The sequence below is a fragment of the Phymastichus coffea genome, unplaced genomic scaffold (genome assembly GCF_024137745.1).
Source record: "Phymastichus coffea isolate CEN01 unplaced genomic scaffold, Cenicafe_Pcof_1.1 PCOF00002, whole genome shotgun sequence".
NCBI classification, from domain to species: Eukaryota; Metazoa; Arthropoda; class Insecta; order Hymenoptera; family Eulophidae; genus Phymastichus; species Phymastichus coffea.
The window spans coordinates 8,347,537-8,371,086 of record NW_026706813.1 but is presented as its reverse complement, the minus strand read 5'-3'; the positions used below and the strand labels follow the sequence as shown (position 1 = coordinate 8,371,086).

General features: G+C 34.5%; 1 protein-coding gene across 2 annotated transcripts in view; it reads right to left on the bottom strand.

Annotated features, from left to right (window-relative positions):
• LOC131663214 (26S proteasome complex subunit SEM1) overlaps positions 1 to 9,761 on the bottom strand; it is a 419,699-nt gene extending 409,938 nt beyond the window's left edge. The window contains exon 1 of one of the 2 annotated variants that reach the window (XM_058933465.1): positions 9,477 to 9,761. In XM_058933465.1, the coding sequence (XP_058789448.1) occupies positions 9,477 to 9,558 (82 nt within the window). In that variant the 5' untranslated portion in view covers positions 9,559 to 9,761. The remainder of the gene's footprint in view (positions 1 to 9,476) is intronic. The other variant, XM_058933456.1, reaches the window with a different exon arrangement.
• Between the last annotated feature and the right edge of the window lie 13,789 nt (positions 9,762 to 23,550).

Genomic DNA, 23,550 nt, shown 5'->3' with positions numbered 1-23,550 from the left:
GGTTGCTGATTACAAATATAAGGTCAGATTGTGCAAATTCAAAATGGCCAATTCAATATTGTGGACCTAAAATTTTATAAGTCAACGCATTCATATGAAAAAATGTAAACACGTCTTTTTGGGGTCGCTGATCTCGAGTACAAAGTCAGATTTTGAAAATAAGGTGACCGTAAACCCTGTAACCTGCGAGACTATAACCCAAAATCCGTAAATCCCATTTTTTATTAAGTCCTCAATCGCCTAGTGTTACATCACAAATATTTCAACCTTTAAGACCCTCAACGCTTTCCACATAGAATATTTTTTTATCCATGAAGTCTGTAACTTGTGAAGTGTCAACCAACTTTTTTATGTATTGTATAACCACGATTATACCTCAATAAGTTAAGCATAATCCAAGAATTTTATAACAATAAAGTAACACTCAATCCATCAGATAGAGTTCAAGCAGCTGCTGGTCAGATTCGTAGGATACGTTCGATTTCCGGCTAATTAATGAATATCAAGATCAGGAAATTCCCATTCTTCTTTTCATTTGTCTTAGTCACTGTTAGGGTCCGAGCTACGCTTGATATGTGAAACTTTTTGGGCAACCAAAACAGAAAATTGTTCTATTCTGATTTTTCCTGTTAGGTATTTACTTCAAAAACAGAAATAGTTTACTGTAAACACATGTGAAAAAATCTCGTTTTTTTTAGGATGTTCTTCCATGTTCATATTTAAGTGATAGGCTCATGGTTGGATGCAGGGTCAAAGATATTTATTCTGGATCGAAATTGAATCTAAACATTTTTTGAAATACTTCCCGGTCATGTATACGCTTTTGTGGAAAATGAATCCATGTGTGCACAATTGACAAAATATATCTTTTTGAACTAATCCGTCCATGTTAGAGATCATGCTTAAGTAACGGGCTAATGGTTGAATGCACGGGTAAAGATCAATATCCACTTTATTTCTTTCGTTCTTGCAATCACATTTTTTGTCATACATTCTTAATATTTTATAGTTATAGTTGTAGTTTTGAAATAAGATTTAAATGAGTTTTTTTTATTTTTATTACAACATCATCAGCTAAATCATTATTATCATTTATATTATTATTTTAAGATACATAAAAATGATTAATCAAAATAAGTTAGATAAGAAAACAAATTCTAGGCTTCTTTGTGCTAGAAAGGTCGATACATTCTGTTATACGAGGTGTGTTCAAAAAATACCCGGAATTTTTAAATTTCGCGGGTCTGGAGAGTCCGATTGTCAAAATTTTTTTTTATTGTGTTAGTATTGTAACGTCGGGCCGTTTATTATCAATAAATTTTTTTCCTCGTGTACTTTTGCGTAGCTTAAATTTTAACTCCGTGAATGAGCAAAGGGAGAGCATTCAGCTGAAGCGGCTGGAGGACACGTGAAATTAGCCGTCCCTTTGTCGCGCGCTTTCCAAATTTTACCTCGAAAGATCGTAAAGTTTTTTTTGAGTAGGTTTAGATATAGAGTAAAGGAGCAGCGAAATTCCGCCTGCATCCTGTTACACGATTTCACCCAAAAGTTTTCCACTTTTAGAAGCTAAAACTTTTGCTATATAGAAAATATTTTAATAATTAATTTTACACAAATGAATCGGGAAAATAATAGCATGATAGGAAAATTTCACAGCTTCTTGAAACCTCTCACACACTTTTTGATTAGAAACATAGTTACCGCGCAATCATCGAAAATATCTCAAAGTTTTGAAATTATAAATTAGAAAATGACATAAATAGTCGAAAAACAGTTACCTGAATGAACTTTAGCAAATCAATTATATAGTCCACAATTAAATAATGCCCCTTTTTCATTCCATATTATTTAAACAACGAATTGAGTTAAGAATTTAAGTTACTAATTGTAAACATGTAGGATTAGAGATTTTCGCGTAAAATATGTTAAATATTAAGAAACTTGCGTTATTATTAAGAATTAATTGTAACAATTTTACGTAACAAATAAATTAATAATTATAAGAAAATCTGTAATGAAAATGGTACTTGGAGAGCCATCTAACGAGATAGGGCCCAAACTCTTGAACGCGGGCCCCCAATTCTCACCACGCCCCTGAATTAGGGCCCGAAATTTGAAAGAGAAAAGGAGGGAAAATCTCAGTCAGCCAATTAGAATTTACTGGCATTTCCACTCTTCCCAAATTTTGAGGGACTGAAAGAGGGATTTTCCTCCCAACCACCCCCAGGGTTTAAAAGGGCGTGCGCAAGCGAAAATCGACCACTCTCTCGCTCCTCGCAAGCTTCATAAGTTTACCTCGTTCGATCAAGTGTCAGGACTCTTCAAGTACCAGTCAACTACATTGAATAAAGAAAAAGTAAGTTTAAACAAATTTTTTATTGCTATCTCTCCTCTTCCTTTCTATTAAGAATAGTTAGACCGGAATTCGAAAAAAAGCAAGTCTTCGAAAAGTATTTCAACAACGATTGGGATACTTTTCTATAAGACAGTCGCGCCGTTAAACAAAATTTAAATACTTTTTATGTGATAATTCTAGCAAGGTTTGGGATTTTCACATCCAAGTCCCGATTCCATTGGACCCTGGTGTTTGATGGAAGACTTGCAGTCAAATTTTATTTTTCACTCTTTTAACGCGAAACGCGAAATAGAAAAGCTCTGATTCTCCAATTGCTCGTCCCGGTTTAAGCGTACGCACGCAAACCAAATAGAGCACCTGAGATTACGTCCGCCTCAGACTTACCTGAGATAGTGACCCGGACGTCACAGTAGACATGCCCCTGAAGTATGATAAAATTTTCAGCTATATTCACTGTTTACTTTGTCTGCGGTAGTCGTTAAGGTTTGACGTGTTTTTATGAGCTCGGCGATTTTCGTTTTTTAAAAGAAATGGATCAAAGAATTTGTATTAAATTTTGCGTAGAAAATAAAATAAAGTGTAACAAAGTCTGTAAAATATTACAAAAAGCCTATGGTGAGACTGTTATGAAAAAAACAAGTGTTTACGAGTGATATAAGCGTTTCCAAGATGGCCGCGAAGACGTTGAAGATGATGAACGCTCCGGTCGACCCAGCACGTCAACAATCGATGAAAATGTGAAAAAAGTGGAAAAAATGGTTCTGAATGATCGTCGAATCACAATTAGAGAAGTTGCTGATGAAGTTGGCATATCAATTGGCTCATGTCATAACATTTTTTCAAATGTTTTGGGCATGAAACGGGTGGCAGCAAAATTCATTCCAAAACTGCTGAACTTTGACCAAAAAAACAATCGCATGAACATCGCTCAGGAGCTGTTAAACGACGTCAACGACGGTCCAAGTTTGCTTGAAAGGGTCATAACTGGTGATGAAACATGGGTGTACGGTTATGATGTCGAAACCAAAGCACAATCGTTCACCTGGAAGCATTCAACCTCACCAAGAGCGAAAAAAGCACGTCAAGTTCGATCAAATGTGAAGGTCTTGCTTACAGTTTTCTTTGACTGCAGGGGCGTGGTGCATCATGAGTTCTTATCACAAGGTCGTACGGTTAATAAGGAGTATTACCTTGAAGTATGCGACGTTTGCGTGAAGCAATCCGAAAAAAACGCCCCGATTTATGGAAAAACAATTCATGGCTTTTGCATCACGATAACGCACCTGCTCACTCGTCGTTGCTTGTTCGTAATTTTTTGGCCAAAAACAATAGCGTAGTCGTGCCCCAACCTCCATATTCACCATATATGGCTCCGTGTGACTTTTTCCTGTTCCCAAAGTTGAAGAGATCCATGAAAGGACGGCGTTTTTCCTCGATTGAAGAAATAAAGGCCGAATCGCTGAGAGTGCTCAAGGACATACCAAAAAGTGAATATCAAGAGTGCTTCGAAGATTGGAAAAAACGCTGGCATAAGTGTATTATATCTGGGGGGGATTACTTTGAAGGGGACCACATTGATGTAAACGAATAAATAAATATTTTTTTGGAAAAACGATAATTCCGGGGTTTTTTTGAACACACCTCGTATATGCAGGAAGTACGATACGGACAGTTATCGTAGATCAATCAATAAATCAATTAAAGCTTTATATTTAAAATGTTATATAATTTCCATGATCAATTTGAACAAATCATGGACTCCAAACTAGATATGTAGTTCTTGTAAACAAGTTTTATTAAAATGGGATGAAATATGTACGGAGACGAACATTATTATCGAATGAACTATTTAGCGTGAACCAGAAGATCACAATACGGATTGCTATTTTTGCTTATGTAACACAAAGGGTTTTTCGAAAAAGTATCTTGACAAAATTCCTTCCTTCTCACGAAAGTCTTGATGGAATTGTTCACCCATTACTTCGCTAAATGACCTAAGATTTTCTGGGAAATAGTCCAAATGAAACTTGAGAAAATGTATTTTTAATCTCATCAAACATCCTAATTCTTTATAGCTTTACAAGAGGTTGGACACTATCGTTTTGTATTTGGATCTCTTTTATTACCTAAAAATTTTTGCACAACAATCTTAAAACTCATCAAAGCATTGTTCTGTTTAGTTTTCATGGTTTCAGTAAAGGCTTTATCGTTTAAAGCTTCCTGATATCAAGCCCTACAAAAACACCTCTAACTTTTACACCGAACAAATGTGGAAATGAAAACCTTATATATTTGAAGCTTTCACGAATTGCTTTATCAACCCAAGCTTAATATGTAGTGGTGGCAATAACACCTTTTTCCTATCAAGAAGGCTTTTATGTTCAACATTGTCTTTATTAACTATCCAGTGTTGTAAACTTAAAACTATAACTATGAGTGTTGAGTGTATCCTTTTTCTAAACCAACAATGAGGTTTATTATGTTGAAATCACCACACACAAGCCCATTGTGGTCATTGTATTTCAATTTGAGTAAAAGTGATTTAAAGCTGTCATATAACTCATTCAGTGTAGTTGAATGATAGACAGGAAGTGCTACATATTTAATTCCGTTGTATAAAAGTACAGCTTTCAAGCTGGTTGTTAAAGAGTCGATAAAAAGCCTCCAATTTTCAGCTTTATAAAAACCTATATCATAAAAATGTATTAGACCTTAAATATCATTACAATAAACGATTTCATTTTCTTTTGAAAAGTATTTAACAAACTCCTGATTTCTTTTTCTTAAACTATAACCGTCGTGCCTGGTTGGAGTAGATTTCTTTCTAATACGTAACATACTGTCTTGATTCCCTTATAGTTTTCTTAAATGATAAATTTTGTAATAATGGAAAGAAGGGAAATAGTGAGAGATGGAAATTCACTTAATTTAAATTATATTCAGCAAAACGAATAGCTCGTAGCCAGTCACGTTACAATACAGTCAAATTGTAACGTGACTGTAAGGGTCCGACTTATCAACTGTTAAAAAAATATTGGACTTTTTTTTATTAATTCGATTTCTCGGAGACTAATAAAGATATGGACATGATTCTTTTTTTAAAAGACGCGGAAAGAGTTTCACTTTTAAAATGTATATAGTAAAATACCAAATCACTTATTTATGCCATTGTTATAAACAATTTTTTCAAAAAGTCGACGATATCTCAAAAAACGATATTTTTTTTTTTAATTTTTGCACCATCGTGTTCATTATCATTTTTTACATAAGGAAACGTTGAGAAAATCAAGTGCCCAAATCAAGTATTAGGATTAAGACAACACTAAAATGAAACGAACCGCGCGCTAGCCGCTCGGCCGCTCGAGCGTCCGCTACTCGTGTGGTTCCAACGTTGCTTGCGGCAAATGCCTTTAACGAATAAATAATTTTATATTCTATTATCTATATGTATTTATTTAAATAATATATAAATTAGTTAATGAAATAAGTGATTAAATTTAAATTAAATTTAATGACTTATTTACTTAATATAACGTAATATAAAGTGATATAAGTAAAGTAATATAAGTAATATAAATGAACTATTGTTTTGTACCATCTGAAACAACATTGAATGAAACATTTATTCTGTGCGTTTGATCGGGCGTGAGAATGACGTATATTCAAAAATATATGGTAGAAAATATAAACACCAATTTTCAATAGCTTCTAGAAGTTTTTAAAAGTCTTTGAATTGCAGCAAGCAACGTTGGAACCGCACGAGTAGCGGACGCTCGAGCGGCCGAGCGGCTAGCGCGCGGTTCGTTTCATTTTAGTGCTGTCTTAATCCTAATAGTGGGCACTTGATTTTCTCAACGGTTTCTTATGTAAAAAATGACAAGAAACACGATGGTGCAAAAATTAAAAAAAAAATCTCGTTTTTTGAGATATCGTTGACTTTTTGAAAAAATTGTTTATAACAATGGCATTAATAAATGATTTGGTATTTTACTATTTACATTTTAAAAGTGAAACTCTTTCCGCGTCTTTTAAAAAAAGAATCATGTCCATAACTTTATTAGTCTCCGACAAATCGAATTAATAAAAAAAAAGTCCAATATTTTTTCAACAGTTAATAAGTCGTTCCCTTATCAATATTTTGATCTAAAACTCTGCACAGATGTTGACCTCTGTATAGGTAACAAGTCTACCAACTTTGAACAAAATTGGTGATTTAATGTTTGAAACTGTTTGAAATAGCCAAGAATTGCCCCTAAGATTCATAATAAAAATTAATCAATTTTATCAATATACCAAAAATCAATGTTACTGTTTTCCAAATAAAGGTAAGTGCTATAAATATAAGAAAATCATATGAATTCCTGTATATTATTTTATTGTTCACAACTAAACAATAACAATTACTGATTTAATTTATATGTAAAACTGTGTGTGTGTGTGTGTGTGTATGTGTGTATGTGAGTGCTGTTTAACTTTTTAAAAAAAAATTTAGATAATCGCCATGTAAAGAGCAGGTACAATTCTCTTGTAAGAATGATGGACGAGAATAATTTGACAATATCTGATTTGAATCACAATTTCGTCACACAACTATACAGAAGATTCAAATGGCTGCCTGTTGTTGCATTTGAGATAAAGTTCGTTAGATGGCGTTGGAATGACTGATATGTGAGCAAGTGCGTCGTCTCGCCAGACGTTACTGAGACTCCGAGCACGCGGGAGTTAAGCCCAGTATCCATTGTAATCTTTAGCCTTAGTTCTTTGAACAAAGGTAAAGCTTGATTAACTTGAAGTGTTGATCATCTCTTTGTTGCACCCTGGACCCCATATATTACACCTGTGATAATGTAAAGAATTAAAACAGTAATTGTTATTGCTTAGCATGTTAACAATAAAATAATATACAAGAATTCAAGTGATTTTCTTATATTTATAGCACTTACCTTTATTTAGAAAACAGTAAAATTGATTTTTGGTATAATGATAAAATTAATTGATTCTCATTATGAATCTTAGTTCAAATTCGCTAGTCAAAGAGCGCCTAAGCGCATGCACGGCAACAGCCAATAAGCGTTGACTAGAAAGAAACAGAAGTTTCCCACTATTTGTTACTATCTCTCTCACTCTCGTGGACAATTTCATAACCTGATTTTAGCAGTCTATCCTTTATATGTCTATGCCAACCTATTAGACCCAATGACAAATAAATTCTGCAAAACAATCACGTAAAATATTTAGGTATATACCTAAATTAGAGGCTTACATCAAAAGAACATATATCCACATAACGTAAACAGCTGGGACTGATACAGAGAAAAATGTACTGGCTCATTCAATTAAAAATGGAGCTATTAATTGAAAACTCATTATCACAATACAAAATTGTACTCAAACTAGTTTGAACTTATGGTATTCATGTATACGCGACTTCAAACTTAAATATTGAAATCCTGGAAAGATTTTAATTGAAAGTCCTACGTAACATTATATAGGCCACATGATTTGCTCCAAACAAAATCCAAAAAATTCTACAGGTTCCAACAGTTATAGAAGAAATTCAAAATATTTACATAAAATATACCACCAGATTACAAAACTACCCAAATAAACATGTCAGAAATCTTAAAACAACCATTAAAAACACAAAACTTAAGAAACTAAACTAATGAATGCACGAATAAATCCTAATTGTTTTGTCACATTCTAAAAAGAAGACAGCTAGATTCTTCTGAACCTTTTGTACATATTTCATATAGCAATAATTTTTACTTATTATCCTAACATATAAGACAGATTATAAATAAACTTGATGCAATTAAAAAATTTATATAAATATTTATATGATAATTTATAAAAGGGACCAAGTATTTTTTTATAAAACTAATTTGTAGCTATAAAGCAGTCATGAATAAAGGAAATTTTATTAAATCAGTTCTGTATTCTTTCTAAATTATGCTGCCGTAATATTTTATTAAATCATTTGATCTTACTTTTATTTATTAAAACCTTTCTAATCCTTGTATAACCTAAATTGCTGCTAAGTGTTACACTTACATCTTAAACTATTAGTGACAAGAGCAGTTATCTTATATAAAATATTTTGTATTAACCATAATTCTTACTTTAAATAAACAAATTTTATTAAATTGGATATTACCTAACAGATTATATTTTAATTGTTATAGTGAGTTTATACTAAATTATTACTGCTCCTCATTATTTAAAGTAAAAAAAAACTAAAAAAATTAATATATCACCATTAAAATTAAGTTTTTTTTTTAATATTACATTTAATAATGATAATTTTGTACCTACACTATTTGTAGCTAATGTTTATTAAATTGAAAATTGTATCTTATATGAATGCTAAACTTAGTAATTAAAATTAAAAATTTATTATATATTATAATGTAATACATTCAATGAAAGATATTCAGGTGCAAAGAAATTTTATTCTAGGTAAGTAATATGAAATTTCAAGTCTATAAACAAATTTTATCATTTATTTGTAAAAAAAAATTTTCTTATTCTGTAAAAAATAAATTGAAAAACTTAAATGTCAAAAGGGAATTAAAATTACCATAAATGAACATACGTTAATAATTTTTGAAAACCTGCTTAAATAAACGTTAAACAGTAATGGATAGGTATATATTACAGTTTAATAATTTTTCAAAACTTTCATATAAATTCAAACTGAAAACAAGTATTTAATATCTCAAATATGCAATATATTTTGATTAATTAATCATTCTATTATTTTGTAAATAATTTTAAATGATCTTATTCCTTGAAATTTATCAATTATCACTTCATTTAATCATTCTATACATTTAGAATCATCAAATAGCACAAATACAATACTAATTAATTTTTATTTTAATTATGGTTATACTTCACTGATTTGATTATATAATTTATCATAAATTGGAGTTCTCATAAGTTAAAAAAGATGGTTATGAATAAAATTGTGAAAACTGTAATCAAAAATATAGTTATAAATATAATATTATTACATTAGTGATTAGTAAGTTATCCTTTTAGTAACACAAATTTATTTAGTCACAAAGCATAAACATATAACTAATATATCAGGATTTCAAGCATAATATTAAAGTACCTTCAGCAGGAAACTCTTCAAACTCGTCATCTTCTTCCAATAATCCTAAATCAATCTTGGTTTTATTAGTTTTTTCTGTCATTTTTTGTTATTTTTATATTAATTGTTATGAAAAATGATCAATAATGAAAAAATATATATTTTCTTCTATTATATTTTTTGTTTATAGAGATGGCAACAGCTATCATGAAGTTTTCCCCACCGCAGATCAGCCCGGGAAAATGCTCACAATTAAGAAATAAACATTTTTTTTTATTAAGATGATTTTGCTCAGATAACCTCTATATTTTAAATAATTCATCCCATTTGCATAACACATTAAAAAAATATCAAAATGGAAAAATTTTTAATTAACTTTATATAATAATAGCTTCCTTAAAAATGATTATTTCGTAAATCTGAAGATTTAAAAAAATTACATGCCATTCAAATTAATTTGCTCTAGAAAATTATGCATAAAAGCTAAGATATTTTTTACAAATAATTGAAAGAACATAATTAGTTTATTCAATTACAACGACGAAGCAATTTTGCGCATGCGCATTGACTATTTATAATCTACATTTACTACACCTTATATACATGACATTATAAAAACAGTGAATGGCAATCAGTAACAATACATTGAGTCATTGTTGTTAAATGCTGTATATCAAGACAATCAGTAGATAGAAATGTTGTTACTATTACTAACAATGCTATGTTTTGCTATGTTCCTGCTCATGAAAGTGATGCGGATGGCTTGATGCCAATAAGTTTAAGTTTTCGTCATTTATAAATTAGTGTAACTGTAATAACACAGGCACATAAAATAAAAATGTGAATTGTTTCCGAAAAGGAAATATTGCTGAATCCAAATCCATTGGCCGATCTGTTCCCATCACATCAGAGACGAGATTAATTAAAAGTCAGATTGCAAAAATTAGTTATCATTGTTAGATAATACTATGTTTGCATAATTTTGAGATTGCTGAATGTGATTCCAATGCTCACTCTCTCCTATCTCATCAGGATCAAGGTCAAATAAAGATCAAATGGGTTATTTGTAGAAAAATTTCATTTTTCATTAGATGCAGAATTACAACTTTGCAGATCAGGTAACACTTTGACCTTTATATGATCTTGATAGGTTCAGGAAAAAACATTTATAGATACTTATTTTGATGTAAAATTTTTCGCTCTTTTCTAATCCGTGGTAAAAAATATATACTATTCCCTTCCCGAGAATAATTCAATTTTGTGTGCCTGCACAATCCCCAATAACACGTTTGTAAAACGGGTGTCACAACGTATTATAGAAAAATTTATACAATATAATAGAAAACGTTTTTAAGACGTTTTTAAAACGTTTTGTGCTAATCGGGAATATAGTTACATGGGATGTTTGATTATACATATTGTTACGGAGGAAACTGCTTTATTAGCGATTTCTACTTCAATCGTTGCCTCTCGCGATTTGAGCGCGCACCTCTAACAAACCGGACATATGTATGTACGTGAGCGCATCACTCATGCTCACATTTACTGTTTGAGGTGCGGATTAATGGAACTGAAACAGAGGAGCGGCGCAAAATTCGGCGAGCTATACAAGGGAAATTACGTGGAGAGAAAAGAGAGAAAACAAAGAGAAGAAACAAAGAGAAGGCAAAGGTACAAGGAAACGTGCCACTTCGAGTCGGTCGCACGGAAAAAAATTCCTTTAACTCGGAAAGTTATCTAATTTCAACATTTTTTTTTTGAAGGGTAGCAAACAAAAAAATTAACAATTAGCATGCTTTTGAGGTGAACTAGCATATGCTTAATTTTTTAATACATTTAATGACTTTTTAATAATTTTTACGAATTTTATTTTCTCAGTGTAACGTATTTTTCAATGGACAATTGATATAATCCACTAATGTTTACCAACATTTCAATAATAATTCACAAAAATTTATTTTTATGCATTTAGGTGAATCTATACAGAAATATTTATTCAATTAATCATTGAAATAGTTATAAATATTATAAGAATGTGATTTATACGTGCTAAATTCAGTTGTCTTCACAATTTTTTTTGTTCGAAATACAGTGCGCATGTGCGCGGGCGCTCACCACGCCACCTTCACTTTGCTGCACTGCCGCCCTAACTAGTGCTGCATTCCAACTGTACCCTCGCTACGACGCAGAACTCTACAACTAGATTTTTATTCATTTTGCTATTTTTTCACCTTTTGACTTGAGACTTACTTTATTGTAATTAGAGACTGTTGTATTATTAGAATAAAGCATTTATATAATTTCATTTATATATATCTAATTAAAAGTGTTTGTTGTTCCGATCTATCCTAATATTCCAACAGGTTATCGGCCCTGCCACGCTTCCACTGCGCAGCAAAAATTATAAATCATAGAGGTATGTTAAAAATTATTAATGTGAGCTGAAAAGAATTCACCTGAGCAACACGAGCTCGCGATAAATAACAAACAAAAGCAAAGTGAGCTAATAAGCACACGGAAAGTGTCGCATTCCGAGTACGCAAAGTATTTGAAGAACAAATATTTTTTATTTATCACTTAGTCAGTCGTAGACTAATAAAAATATCGAGCGCGTAATCATTAGAAAAGAAACGGCATAATATATTAGAGCGAATTAATAAGAGAGGGCTGGAATTCTAGAGTAAATTTACGACATGAATAAAATTGCAGAATAGTGCGGTTTTTCTGTCGCGTTTTTTTATCGTGCAGTGGCGTAAAGGCATAGCTCGGATCAAGGTTAAAAGTAACAACGTAAATACAGAGAAACAGTAACATTAGATTTCTCGCGAGTGACATAGCTTTGTTCGTGAATTAAACGCAATTGAAAGTCGGTATCATGAGTGACAGTTGAACAAAGGGCTTGACGCCATGACACCCGGCTAAAACACGAGGCAACAAGAAAGCGCGCGATAAAAGAGTAGCATCGCGCATGCGCTAAACGAATAGTATAACGAGAGAGAATGCGCGCGCAACAAACAGCTAGAGGAAAAGGAAAAAGTAGAGGTAGTGAGCGCGCGCGCTACTAAGGTGTGTTCACAACGGTACTTGTGACACAACCTAAGGTCTGTTGCAACTTTGGAGTGAATTGTCAAATACCAGACAGTGACCCGGTATAGGACTGCCTGCGTACATGACATGTACTACGATTAAGCTAATGTAGATCAAAATAAAACTAATACCATATATAAAATAAAATTAAATACACATAATATCAACATTTAATATTTATAAATATTACACTAATACATATATATATATATAATAATTATATTAAATTATGTATGTACTTGCAAATTATAATTTTAAAATTAGTTTAAATTCTTAGAAGAATAGTTTACCGTTTTAGAGATATTAAGAGCCAAAAATTTGTATATATATTTCGTGATATCTCCTGATAAAGTCGAGGTTGTTGCACTACGTATAGTCAACACCTCTTGCGACTTTAACGGTTAATTGCGTGATGAGCCTGGTATTGTAAACGTGAGCGATCGCTCCTCCCCAGTAATTTGCGCTATGTATGGTCAATAGAAAATGAGGGATCACGGGAGCAGTACCGGTTTATTGGACAATTAATTGTTGGCTTTCTAACTGTATTTGTCGGATGTACCCGACAGATATAAGAAAGAAGCCTATTGTTAGCCCGCCTTTTTATAAATAGTTAGAAGAAACATTCGGTCAATTTTTATTTATAGATGAACAGCGAGGCTAATCAGGAGATGGGGGAGGCAATGGAGGGGGACCGCTTCGTCGGTCAGGAGACGGGGGCGGATGAGACAGGTATATACATAAATATTAACAAATATGATAATTTCTAGAGCTTTGATAGCTATCGAACAATCCTAGAGTAATAGAGTGCGGATCCGCGATTAATCAGAGTTAAGTACCGAATGTTTAAATGGAAATATTGTTCCTTAGCACCCTCAACAGTTACTAGTGACGCATTGTCGTCAAGCCTTGCATCATCCGCTTCCGATACGGCAACAGACGACCGGGGCCCCGAGTTCGTCGTCCCATCTAACTCCTCACGACTCACCGCAACAACCAGTGCGAGGGCGCGTAACCTCCGCATGATAGTGCCCCTTCGACCTCCTCAAAGGGCTAGCTCGGCCTGCGCACCGCCCAGGGAAGATCCCAACGCTGTCCTCGCCACTCGACTCGAGTCCATAATGGCCTCCGCTGAAAAGGTGGCCGAGCTGCAGGCCAAAGCCTGGCCTCAAATCAACGAGGCCATCAAAGAAGCCAGAATCATACTGGACGCCTCACTCGAGTCAAAGCGACTCGAGATCCAAAATCTGACGGTAGGATCAAAACATAAAGACGTCCGTACTAATACTAGCGTGATAACCTTCTCGCCTTTATCAAGTGGTGGAAACCATCCGTTCTCCATCGAAAGAATTTTAGACCCTGATATCGATGCAACATCTAATAATAATAACACTAGAGCTACTGAATTAACTGATCGAGACATTGTAACTAACCCTGATGCAACGTATCCAGAGATCCACCGAAACAACCTTACTATCGATATTGGTAATCAAATAAACCAGACCTTTGGTGCATTAGCCAAAACAATAGAGAGTACTAACTCCACATCCAAAGCATCTTTTAAAAGGGATTATACCCTTACGTCCAAGGCTAATATAAATGTATGGTTGGATCGATTGAACTCTGAACTATCGGCAAAAGAATTATTAGATGTGATAGATTCGAATACTAGACCCAAAAGAATTTTCGATGTTGACGAAGTTGATAAAAGAAACAGACTAGTTAGAGACATTATAATAAATCATCTAGATGAAAACTATCACAAAATAATTCTTAACATAAATGACCCTAAAGAAATATTAACGAAAATCAGAGAACACAGAAGAATAGAGGCAAACACAGACGATGCTAAAATGAGAGAGGAGCTGTACAGTATTAAAATAAATAAAAAGGATAAAGTTTCAGTATTCATAGATAAATTTGATTCAATTATTAGAGAATATGAACTATGCGATACAGCCATTCCTCTCACTGACGCAGAGAAAACGTCTGCCTTTATGAAAGCTGTGAAAGATACATATCCACGGATCAGAGAAATGGATATAATTACGAAACAGACCAAAGGTAGAGGAATGAACTTTGAAGAAATGAAAAATTTCACCCGACAGCTCGAAACTGATCTACGAAGTTCCGGCGTTGCGAAGGGAGCCTCCGCTAACGTAGCCAGACCGGGTGCTGCAGCCACGGCCGGTGCTGGTCCCAGCGCCGGGGGCAAGTGTTTTAGATGTGATCGATTCAATGTCGATCACGTCTCTGACTCTTGCCCTCTGATCCAGTACGGGCTGTGGTTCTGCTATATATGCAGGGACTTTGCCCATCACACGGGCAGAACCTGTCCACGTGGAGACGGGTCGCACCGTGGTGGAGAGTATGTTGCAAATAATAATAATAACAATAGAGAGCCAAAAGAATCAAAAGGAAGAGTTAATTACAGAGGTAACAGGGGAAAACATAATAGAGGTAACGGTAATAGTAAAAGAGGCAAAGGTTATTACGATAATAATAGAGATAACAAAAATCGTAACCCTAGAGGTCGCAATAACGGTAGAGTAGGCAAACGTGGCGCAAGCAGAACCTACTACCCAAGTGGAGACAAAAATAAACAGAAACTGGCGAACGCTGCAGTAGCACTTACTGAAGGTAAGAATAACATTGATACGATAAACAATAAAATAACCTTCTTATTAGATTCCGGAGCCACGGAACATATTACAAATAAAGCGTTCATCTTGCGAAACTTTAAGAAAAGTTCAGGAACTTATATTAAGAGTGCGAACAAAAACAAATCGGCTGATATCGAGATAGACGGAAAAGGAGATTTATATCTAAAGAGTTTAAATAATGAAGGTCATACCATTAGACTATCCAATGTTATAGCAGCCCCTGATATATTCGAAAATCTAATGTCCCTTAGGAAATTTGTCGATGCTGGATTTAGTATATATCTAGATGACAAAAATTTAAAAATATTCGATAAAAATGACGGATCTACTTTTCTAACCGGGTACTATAAGAAACCAAACTGGCTTATACAATTGGAAGTAAAGAATAAAATAGAGAACCCGGATAGACAAACATACAATAAATATTATTGTAGAGCACGATTAATAACGCTAGAAAATATTTCAAAAGACCCACAAAATGTAGAAACAGAAAACAATAAAGACATAGATTTAGAAGTTGGGAGGGAGTTAGTTACGAATGAATCTATACCTAGACTTAGCCAATACAGAGACTTCGAAAATTATTCACTAGATGACCTTAAGAACGAAAAACCAATGGATAATCTATTCACGTCTTTCGAACTCGAGAAAAGATATTCAGAGGAGTTAGATGAAGGGATGTTGTGGCATGTAAGACTAGGACACCCATCATATGATTACCTATTAAAATTGCAAAAGATAAATAAAGAACTTAGCAATGTAAAATTTAATGAAAATATTAAGAACTGTGAAGTATGCACTATGTCCAAAATGAGTAAACAACCTTTTAAAGAAATAAGAACTAGAGCCGATCATCCACTTCAACTAACTCACACCGATATAATAGGTCCATTTAAAACAATTACTTATCCTGGTCGAAAGAAATATATAATAGCTTTCATAGATGACTTTTCGAAATTTGCCAAAACGTATGCAATAACAAACAAATCTGAAGCAGGAGAATGCTTAGAAAACTATTTAAATACCATGAGGAATCTGATAGGTAAGAATTTGAGAGCTTGCTATATAAGAGCAGATAACGCTAGGGAATTTACAGGAGGAGAATTTCTAGAAGTCCTGAAAAAGGAAAATTTGGAGTCAAATTTTTCGAATCCATATACACCTCCCCATAATGGTACTGCTGAAAGATTCAACAGAACTATATTAGAAAAATTAAGATCCCTAATGATAGATTCAGGACTACCAAAATCTTTATGGAACTTAGCCCTGGAAGTAGCTGTAGATGTATATAATAGAACTCCAAATTCGTCTATAGAATTCAAAACTCCTTTGAATACGATATCCCCTAATAAGAAAAATTATTTAGAAAAGATCAGGCGTTTTGGATGTATAGCTTATGCAAAGAAACCATTATCTGAAATCAAATTATCCGAAAAGGCTATAAAAGGAATTTTAGTAGGACAAACCAGTAATGAATATATACTATGGCATCCTCAATCCGGAAATTTAATTCTAACTAAACATGTGAAATTCCGGGAAAAATTAACTTATAAAAATATTGATAAACATGAAGAAATCACTAGAGAATGTAATAAGGATTCAAACTCTATTCCAAATGACAATGATAAAGAAACACCTGAGGAAACCATGGATATATTCAATACGGGTAACTCGGAAAGCATAGAACAATTAAACGATACCGAATCCATAGGAAAACAATTAGAAACAAATAAAACCAACAAGAGAAAAAGAATAATTGATCACATATCAGAAAAACATAATAGAGTGCAGCCTAAAAGAAGTAGCAAGATAAAACGAGACTACAAAGCCATGTCAGAAGGAAAGGCTAATTTAGTAGATAACAGTTTTGCCTTTATAACTCAATATAATGAAATCGAAGTATTGGGAGAAGATGAAAAATGTTATTGTTTGATGGCTACGCTAAACTCTGACCCAACCAATTATAAAGAAGCTATGGAGACTAAAGATAAAATGAACTGGTCTAAAGCAATAAACGATGAATTAGAGTCCATGCGTGAAAATAATGTATGGAGTATAGTAGAGAGACCTTCGATGAATCAGAAAGGCAATAAAGCCAACATAATAGACAGTAGATGGGTACTTAAAAGAAAAATTGATTCAGAAGGAAAAATAACATTTAAAGCTAGGCTAGTAGTTAGAGGATTTAAAGATACCAATGAATACGAACTAAGAGAAACGTATGCACCTGTATCTAGGCTGTCTATAATCAGAGCTGCATTCGCTATAATCAATAAATTAGATCTTGAAGTATGTCAACTGGATGTGAAAACTGCATTCTTAAACGGCGAACTAGAGGAAGAAATATACATGGAAATACCAGATGGAGTAATGTTAGATAAACACACGAAAGAAAATAAAGTTTGTAAATTACATAAAGCTATATACGGTTTGAAAATAAGTCCTAAGAAATGGAATCAAAGGTTTTCAACTGAGGTAGAAAAACTAGGTTTACAGAGAGATATAAATGAACCCTGTTTATTTACATACAGAAAGAATGGCGTAATGATATTACTTATTTTATATGTAGATGATATACTTTTAGCAGGAAATAACTCTAACAAGATTAATGAAGTTAAGAGACACTTAAGCTCTGTATTTAAAATGAAAGAATTAGGAGAACCCAAAGAATACTTAAGTATTCAAATCACTAGAGACAGAGAAGCTAAACAAATAATGTTAAGTCAAAGCAGATATACGGAAAAGATATTAGAGAGATTCAATATGAATGAAAGCAAACCACAAAACACACCGATGATAACTAGACAAGTCAAAGCTAGAAACAATAAAAATATGGAGAAAGCGGAACAACTGAGAAAACCAGAATTTCCTTATAGGGAAGCAATAGGTAGCTTAATGTATCTTGCGAATGTCACAAGACCTGACATTGCATTTGCTGTAAACTTACTAGCTAGAAAACAATCAAATCCCACCATAGAGGATTGGATTGATGTAAAGAGGATCATGCGATATCTTAGAGGAAGTTCTGATCTAGGACTAACATACAGAGGAGTTACTGAAAACTTAGAAGTATTTACAGATGCAAGTTTTAGAGACAATGCTGATTCATCTTCAACAAGTGGAATGGTTGCACGATTATTCGGAGACTCCGTTATGTGGAGAAGCCACAAACAAAGTGTAATCAATCTCTCGACCTGTCATGCTGAATATTACGCAATGAGCGAAGCATGTCAAGAAATGATCTCATTAGATAAGGCTCTTACTGACATTTTATGAAAAACTATATACCCTATAATTATAAGATGCAATAATAAGTCCTCAATCAGCTGCACACAAAAAGAAGGAAATCATAAACTAAAGAATTTTGATGATTCGGTTAAAGAAATAATTGTTAATTTAGAGAATAGAGAGAAAACAGGAACTAAAAATAAATTGTCTAAAGTACATGGTGATTACATTAAACAGTGCGTAACTGAAGGAAAAGTTAAATTGGTTTGGGTACCATCTAAAGAAAATTTAGCAAATATATTTACAAAACCTCTTCCTTTCGATTTTTTTAGAGCTCTTAGAGATAATATAATTAATAACTGACTATGCTCGAGAATGTCTTTGATTATTTGCAGACGCGGAAACCAACGGGTCTGAGTGAGCTACTTGTGCTCACGCGCATATGCGTACAGTGGAGGGAGTGTTCGAAATACTGTGCGCATGTGCGCGGGCGCTCACCACGCCACCTTCACTTTGCTGCACTGCCGCCCTAACTAGTGCTGCATTCCAACTGTACCCTCGCTACGACGCAGAACTCTACAACTAGATTTTTATTCATTTTGCTATTTTTTCACCTTTTGAGTTGAGACTTACTTTATTGTAATTAGAGACTGTTGTATTATTAGAATAAAGCATTTATATAATTTCATTTATATATATCTAATTAAAAGTGTTTGTTGTTCCGATCTATCCTAATATTCCAACATTTTTATTTCTTTGGTGTATGTGTAATTGATAAAAAAATATAATAGAAAGTTAAATGGTAATAGATGAATTTGTCACTACTTTCCACTGATGTCATAGGCAGTAGCATACTGAAATCTTTAAATGAAAGATCATGGCAGCAGAGATTGTAGGTATAATGTTGGGTATAATACGAATTTTTATTGAAATTTCGGTAAACATTTGTACATTATACCAACTATCCATTAAAAAGTATGTAACACTGACGTATTTTTACAAAAAAAAATTCGTAAAAATTATAGTAATGTATAAAAAAATTAAGCATTCGTTAGTCCACCTCAAAAGCTTGCTAATTATTAATTTTTTTGTATGCTACCCCTTCATAAAAAAATGTTGAAATCGGATAGTAACTTTCCGCGTTAAAGCAATTTTTTTTCGCGCAACCGACTCGAAGTGGCGCGTTCAGCTTTAGAGCGCATTCTCCCCACCACGTTAAGGCCGCGTGGAGGCCGCGTCATGGTATTGCAATGATTTATCGATATATATAAACAAATGAATAAGTTTCAAGTATAGGATATGAAGTTTAACATTGAGAATGTAGGCTAAAAGTATTTTTGTTTCTTAATCTTAATAATTAAAGGCACTGCAATTAAAAAAAAAATATATCGTAACTTCGTTCCTAATAAAGCTACAGAGTTCATTGTGGCCTAAACTATAATATGCATGATCTATAATTGAAAAAATATTATTGCAAATTGCTGTGAAAAAATGCGCCGTAGATAGGAGGTTTTATACGTCGTGTTATGTGACAGTTTTGATGTCTTTTCAAAACGGCCACGTGTTAGACCGTTTTTAGCTCCGAGTGGTCCTGACTCGGGCGAATTGCACCTTCAGTATGGTACCCCGACCGTGTCAGCGAATGGATCGCGTTTTTGCCGATAATATCCGAAATTCGTCCACACGAGCGGTAAGCGAGAGTAATGGGAAAAAAGGGGGGGGGCTCGCTGGTTTATTAAAATGAACTTACACGGGTACATAGGATAGGTTTATATATATTTTGATACATAAGATAACACGTCTAGTAATGATATCGCGCTACTATCTAGTACACGATTTATTAAATAAATGTTCTAAAATGCGCGGTCGGTCGTCCTTACACTCCTGGTCCCGGTACGCAATCACGTGGATTCACCGAAAGGGGAACCTTGATTATGGTAAGTAGTAGAGAGAGAGAAAAAAAAATACAAGGAAGAGATTTCGCTTTATCGAGTATAGAGGCCAGAAGTACTCACTCTGTTGTTTTGGTCCGAAATATCGTTTGGTTCGTTATGTGGGTAATCACTCCTTTTGAATTCGGTCAGATTAACTGGTCCAATATATATTTCCTTTATCCAATAATATTCCAATAGGCAATAAAGTGAATACTGCTATGATTTTCGTTCACACAAAATTGTTAGAAATAATGGTACTCGGTATTTCGATTATTTAATTATAACTCTAACTCTCATATTCTCAAACTCTTGAATTATGGATTTAAGTTTAGTAGGAAAATTGCAGGCTTCTTAGTCGAGCGCTCACTCCTGACTGATTAAATTCTGTCGCTCTGCTTTCGCTGGTTTATTATATAGCCTTTGTCCCGAGCATACCGTCTCTCTCTCGCGCATATGCTTTAGACGTTTACGCTTCTCGTAGCGGCTCGTCTTACCTAGCTAAGCACGCCGACTGCAGCACGCTGTCCCAGCATGCTGACGCAGCGTGAATTCGCCTCTGCCGCTCATTCCTGCCGAGTCGCGCATACGAATACTGCTAGCTATACTGTGTCCGAACGGAAATCCCGAAAGCAAAATATTATTCGATAGTAATATAATAGGCCGTCACGTAACATCCCTCCCCCCTTAGAATCGTTGCCGTCCTCGGTAATGCTTTGGGTCCAATTAGGATAGTACAAAAATAAAATAATAATATACACAATAATTATAAATGATATAAATGATTATAAGATAATGTAAATGGTCCTCTTTATTTATATATGAACAAAATGATTAATGGAGGAAGGCAAAAGTTCGGTGATTCGGTCCAATTGTTACTTGCGCAACGCAAGTTGACGGTTATCGTGTCCGGCCGTTAAATCTAGTCCCTCTAAATCTAGTAGACAGGAAGCTGGATCCTGGAGTAACGAGTCTTGGTCCTTTGGATTGGTTGAGGGAGTTTGCAGGAACAAGGTCAGTTTGTTTATATTGTCAAAGGGGGACCCGTTGTAATCTTAGGTCCCCAAATTACACTCTTGTAAATGTTGGTCCCAATCGGAAAGGTACACTGGCCTTCCACAGAACCAATGCGTTCTCAGCACATTTCTATTTTGGTATCGGCAAATGGTCCCATGTGCTTCCACTTCTGTTTTAGTAACGTAATGTCCGCAGGCACTATGATAGACATACATAGACCTGTTCCTGAGTTTGGCTGTGAAACGACGAGGTGGCGAATGTTTCGCCTTGTATCGTTTATTTAGGTTACTCAATGCTGCAGTGACACTCCAACCGAATATGTATTTAATTACTCCCATAGGCCCGCAAGAGCCTAGCCATGTTTTGATGTAATCAACCGGTCCAAACCGCGTAAAGTCATTGTGGATTCGTTGTTCCGGCCATGGTTCATTTCGTTCATCTCGATGCGGTATGAGGAAATGCAGGCGTTGATCGGCATCATCCTCTCTCACGGAGGTTGGTGCGGTCCATCGTGGCGCGAACCCAATCGGGCTCGTTGTTTCATCTTCGTCCTCCGAAGAGTGCTCATCTGGAGTGTAAGATGACCATTCCTCTACGGTACACGGGAAGAATCGTAATACCGCAGCAACGTAATCATGCTCGTGAAGGAATTCAATAATGGTTTCTCCATAATGTGAGGAGGATGGGCCTGCTACCGTTGTAGCGGATCGTATGGTCCCCACGGTACTGAATAGTTTGATGACCGCAGCTTCTTGTTGCGGGTCATCAAATTTGACCCGGATTGCGGTGGGGGAGTCGTCTACCGGTGCAACAGATCGGAGGCGAATTCCGTTAATTTCTTCCATCCTAAGGTAAAATATGGTCCGGTTAGTTGCGTGGTCAAGAGAAAAGTACATAGATTTAAGACTAGACATAGACAAGAATAAAGAGATAGGTCACAGATCAAAAGTTATGGGTCCACTAAATAACATAGTAATAATACAATTTAAAGGGTCAATAAACCTATGACTTATAATTTATACGGCTGATTCGAAGTATATTCTATCTTAGTTCACGGGTAGTATCTACAAACATGCAGTTATTCAAGGTATTATCTAATCGTCGGCTATAAAATTTTTTTTTTTTTTTTTTTAGATAGCGCTTTAGTGTAATCAATTTTCCCCCTTTTTGCCCTATTTTATACATAAGTTTCTAAATATTCTCGTTCTTGGTCAATGTTTGTGCTTATTTCATCTTCAGGTGGAGTATCAGCTTGGTCCTTGGACTTCACGTGCTTGGGTTCAGGATCAATTGTGGTATTGCTTGTGCTTACAACTATAAGGTGTGACGGTGGTCTTCTAACTTCTGATTTTGGATAACGTTCGTTAGCCTTTTTCTCCCTTATCCTTTTCTGATACTGCCACATGCAAGTCTTGTCATGGTCTTTGTAAATCGTAAGCTCTATTTGTTCATCACATAACCAGTGGTGTTTGGTTTCGTGGTCCTGATTCCAACGTCGTTTCCGTACTTGCGCGAATTCTGCGCCATATATTCGGTCACACTTTTCTACTGCCCTGTCAGCGTCAGCCGCATCGTAGTATTGGACATATCCCAGAGCCAATGATCCCCTCGAATCTTTCAATACTTTATAATATAGCAAGGGTCCGAATTCTACGAAATGCTCGAAACAGGCCACTTCTCTTCGATTTTCTTCGATAATCCACGGTAGTCTGCAGAATAAGCGTGTATTATCAGTTGGTCTTGGTGATGATTTTCTAAAGACTCTGGTCCTTTCTATGCGCGATGAATGTTTAGTTATTAGGTCAGGGGTCCATGATTTAGTCCTCCTAGCTATTCTAGCATGTTCGATCTGATCGAATTTACATAACACAACTTTTATGCAACTATTGGCCTTTTTTTTCAGTGCATGAAACTCCTGAACTGGTCCGATCTGTTCCAATCTGCGTAGAAGTTCATTTAATAGCAGGTGGTCAGGGTAAAGAATTTTTATACTTTTAGGATCCTGTACCGTATTACTGATTATTTCACTCATGTCGTGTTTTCTTCTTTTTTTTTCTGAAACAGATCGTGAGTTGGTCATATAAATATGTTAATAGTCATTAATTCAGCGATTTGGGTTTGCAGTGTAAGGGTATTATCGTGTCGCTTTTGGGGGTTAGGTTTCTGTGTAGA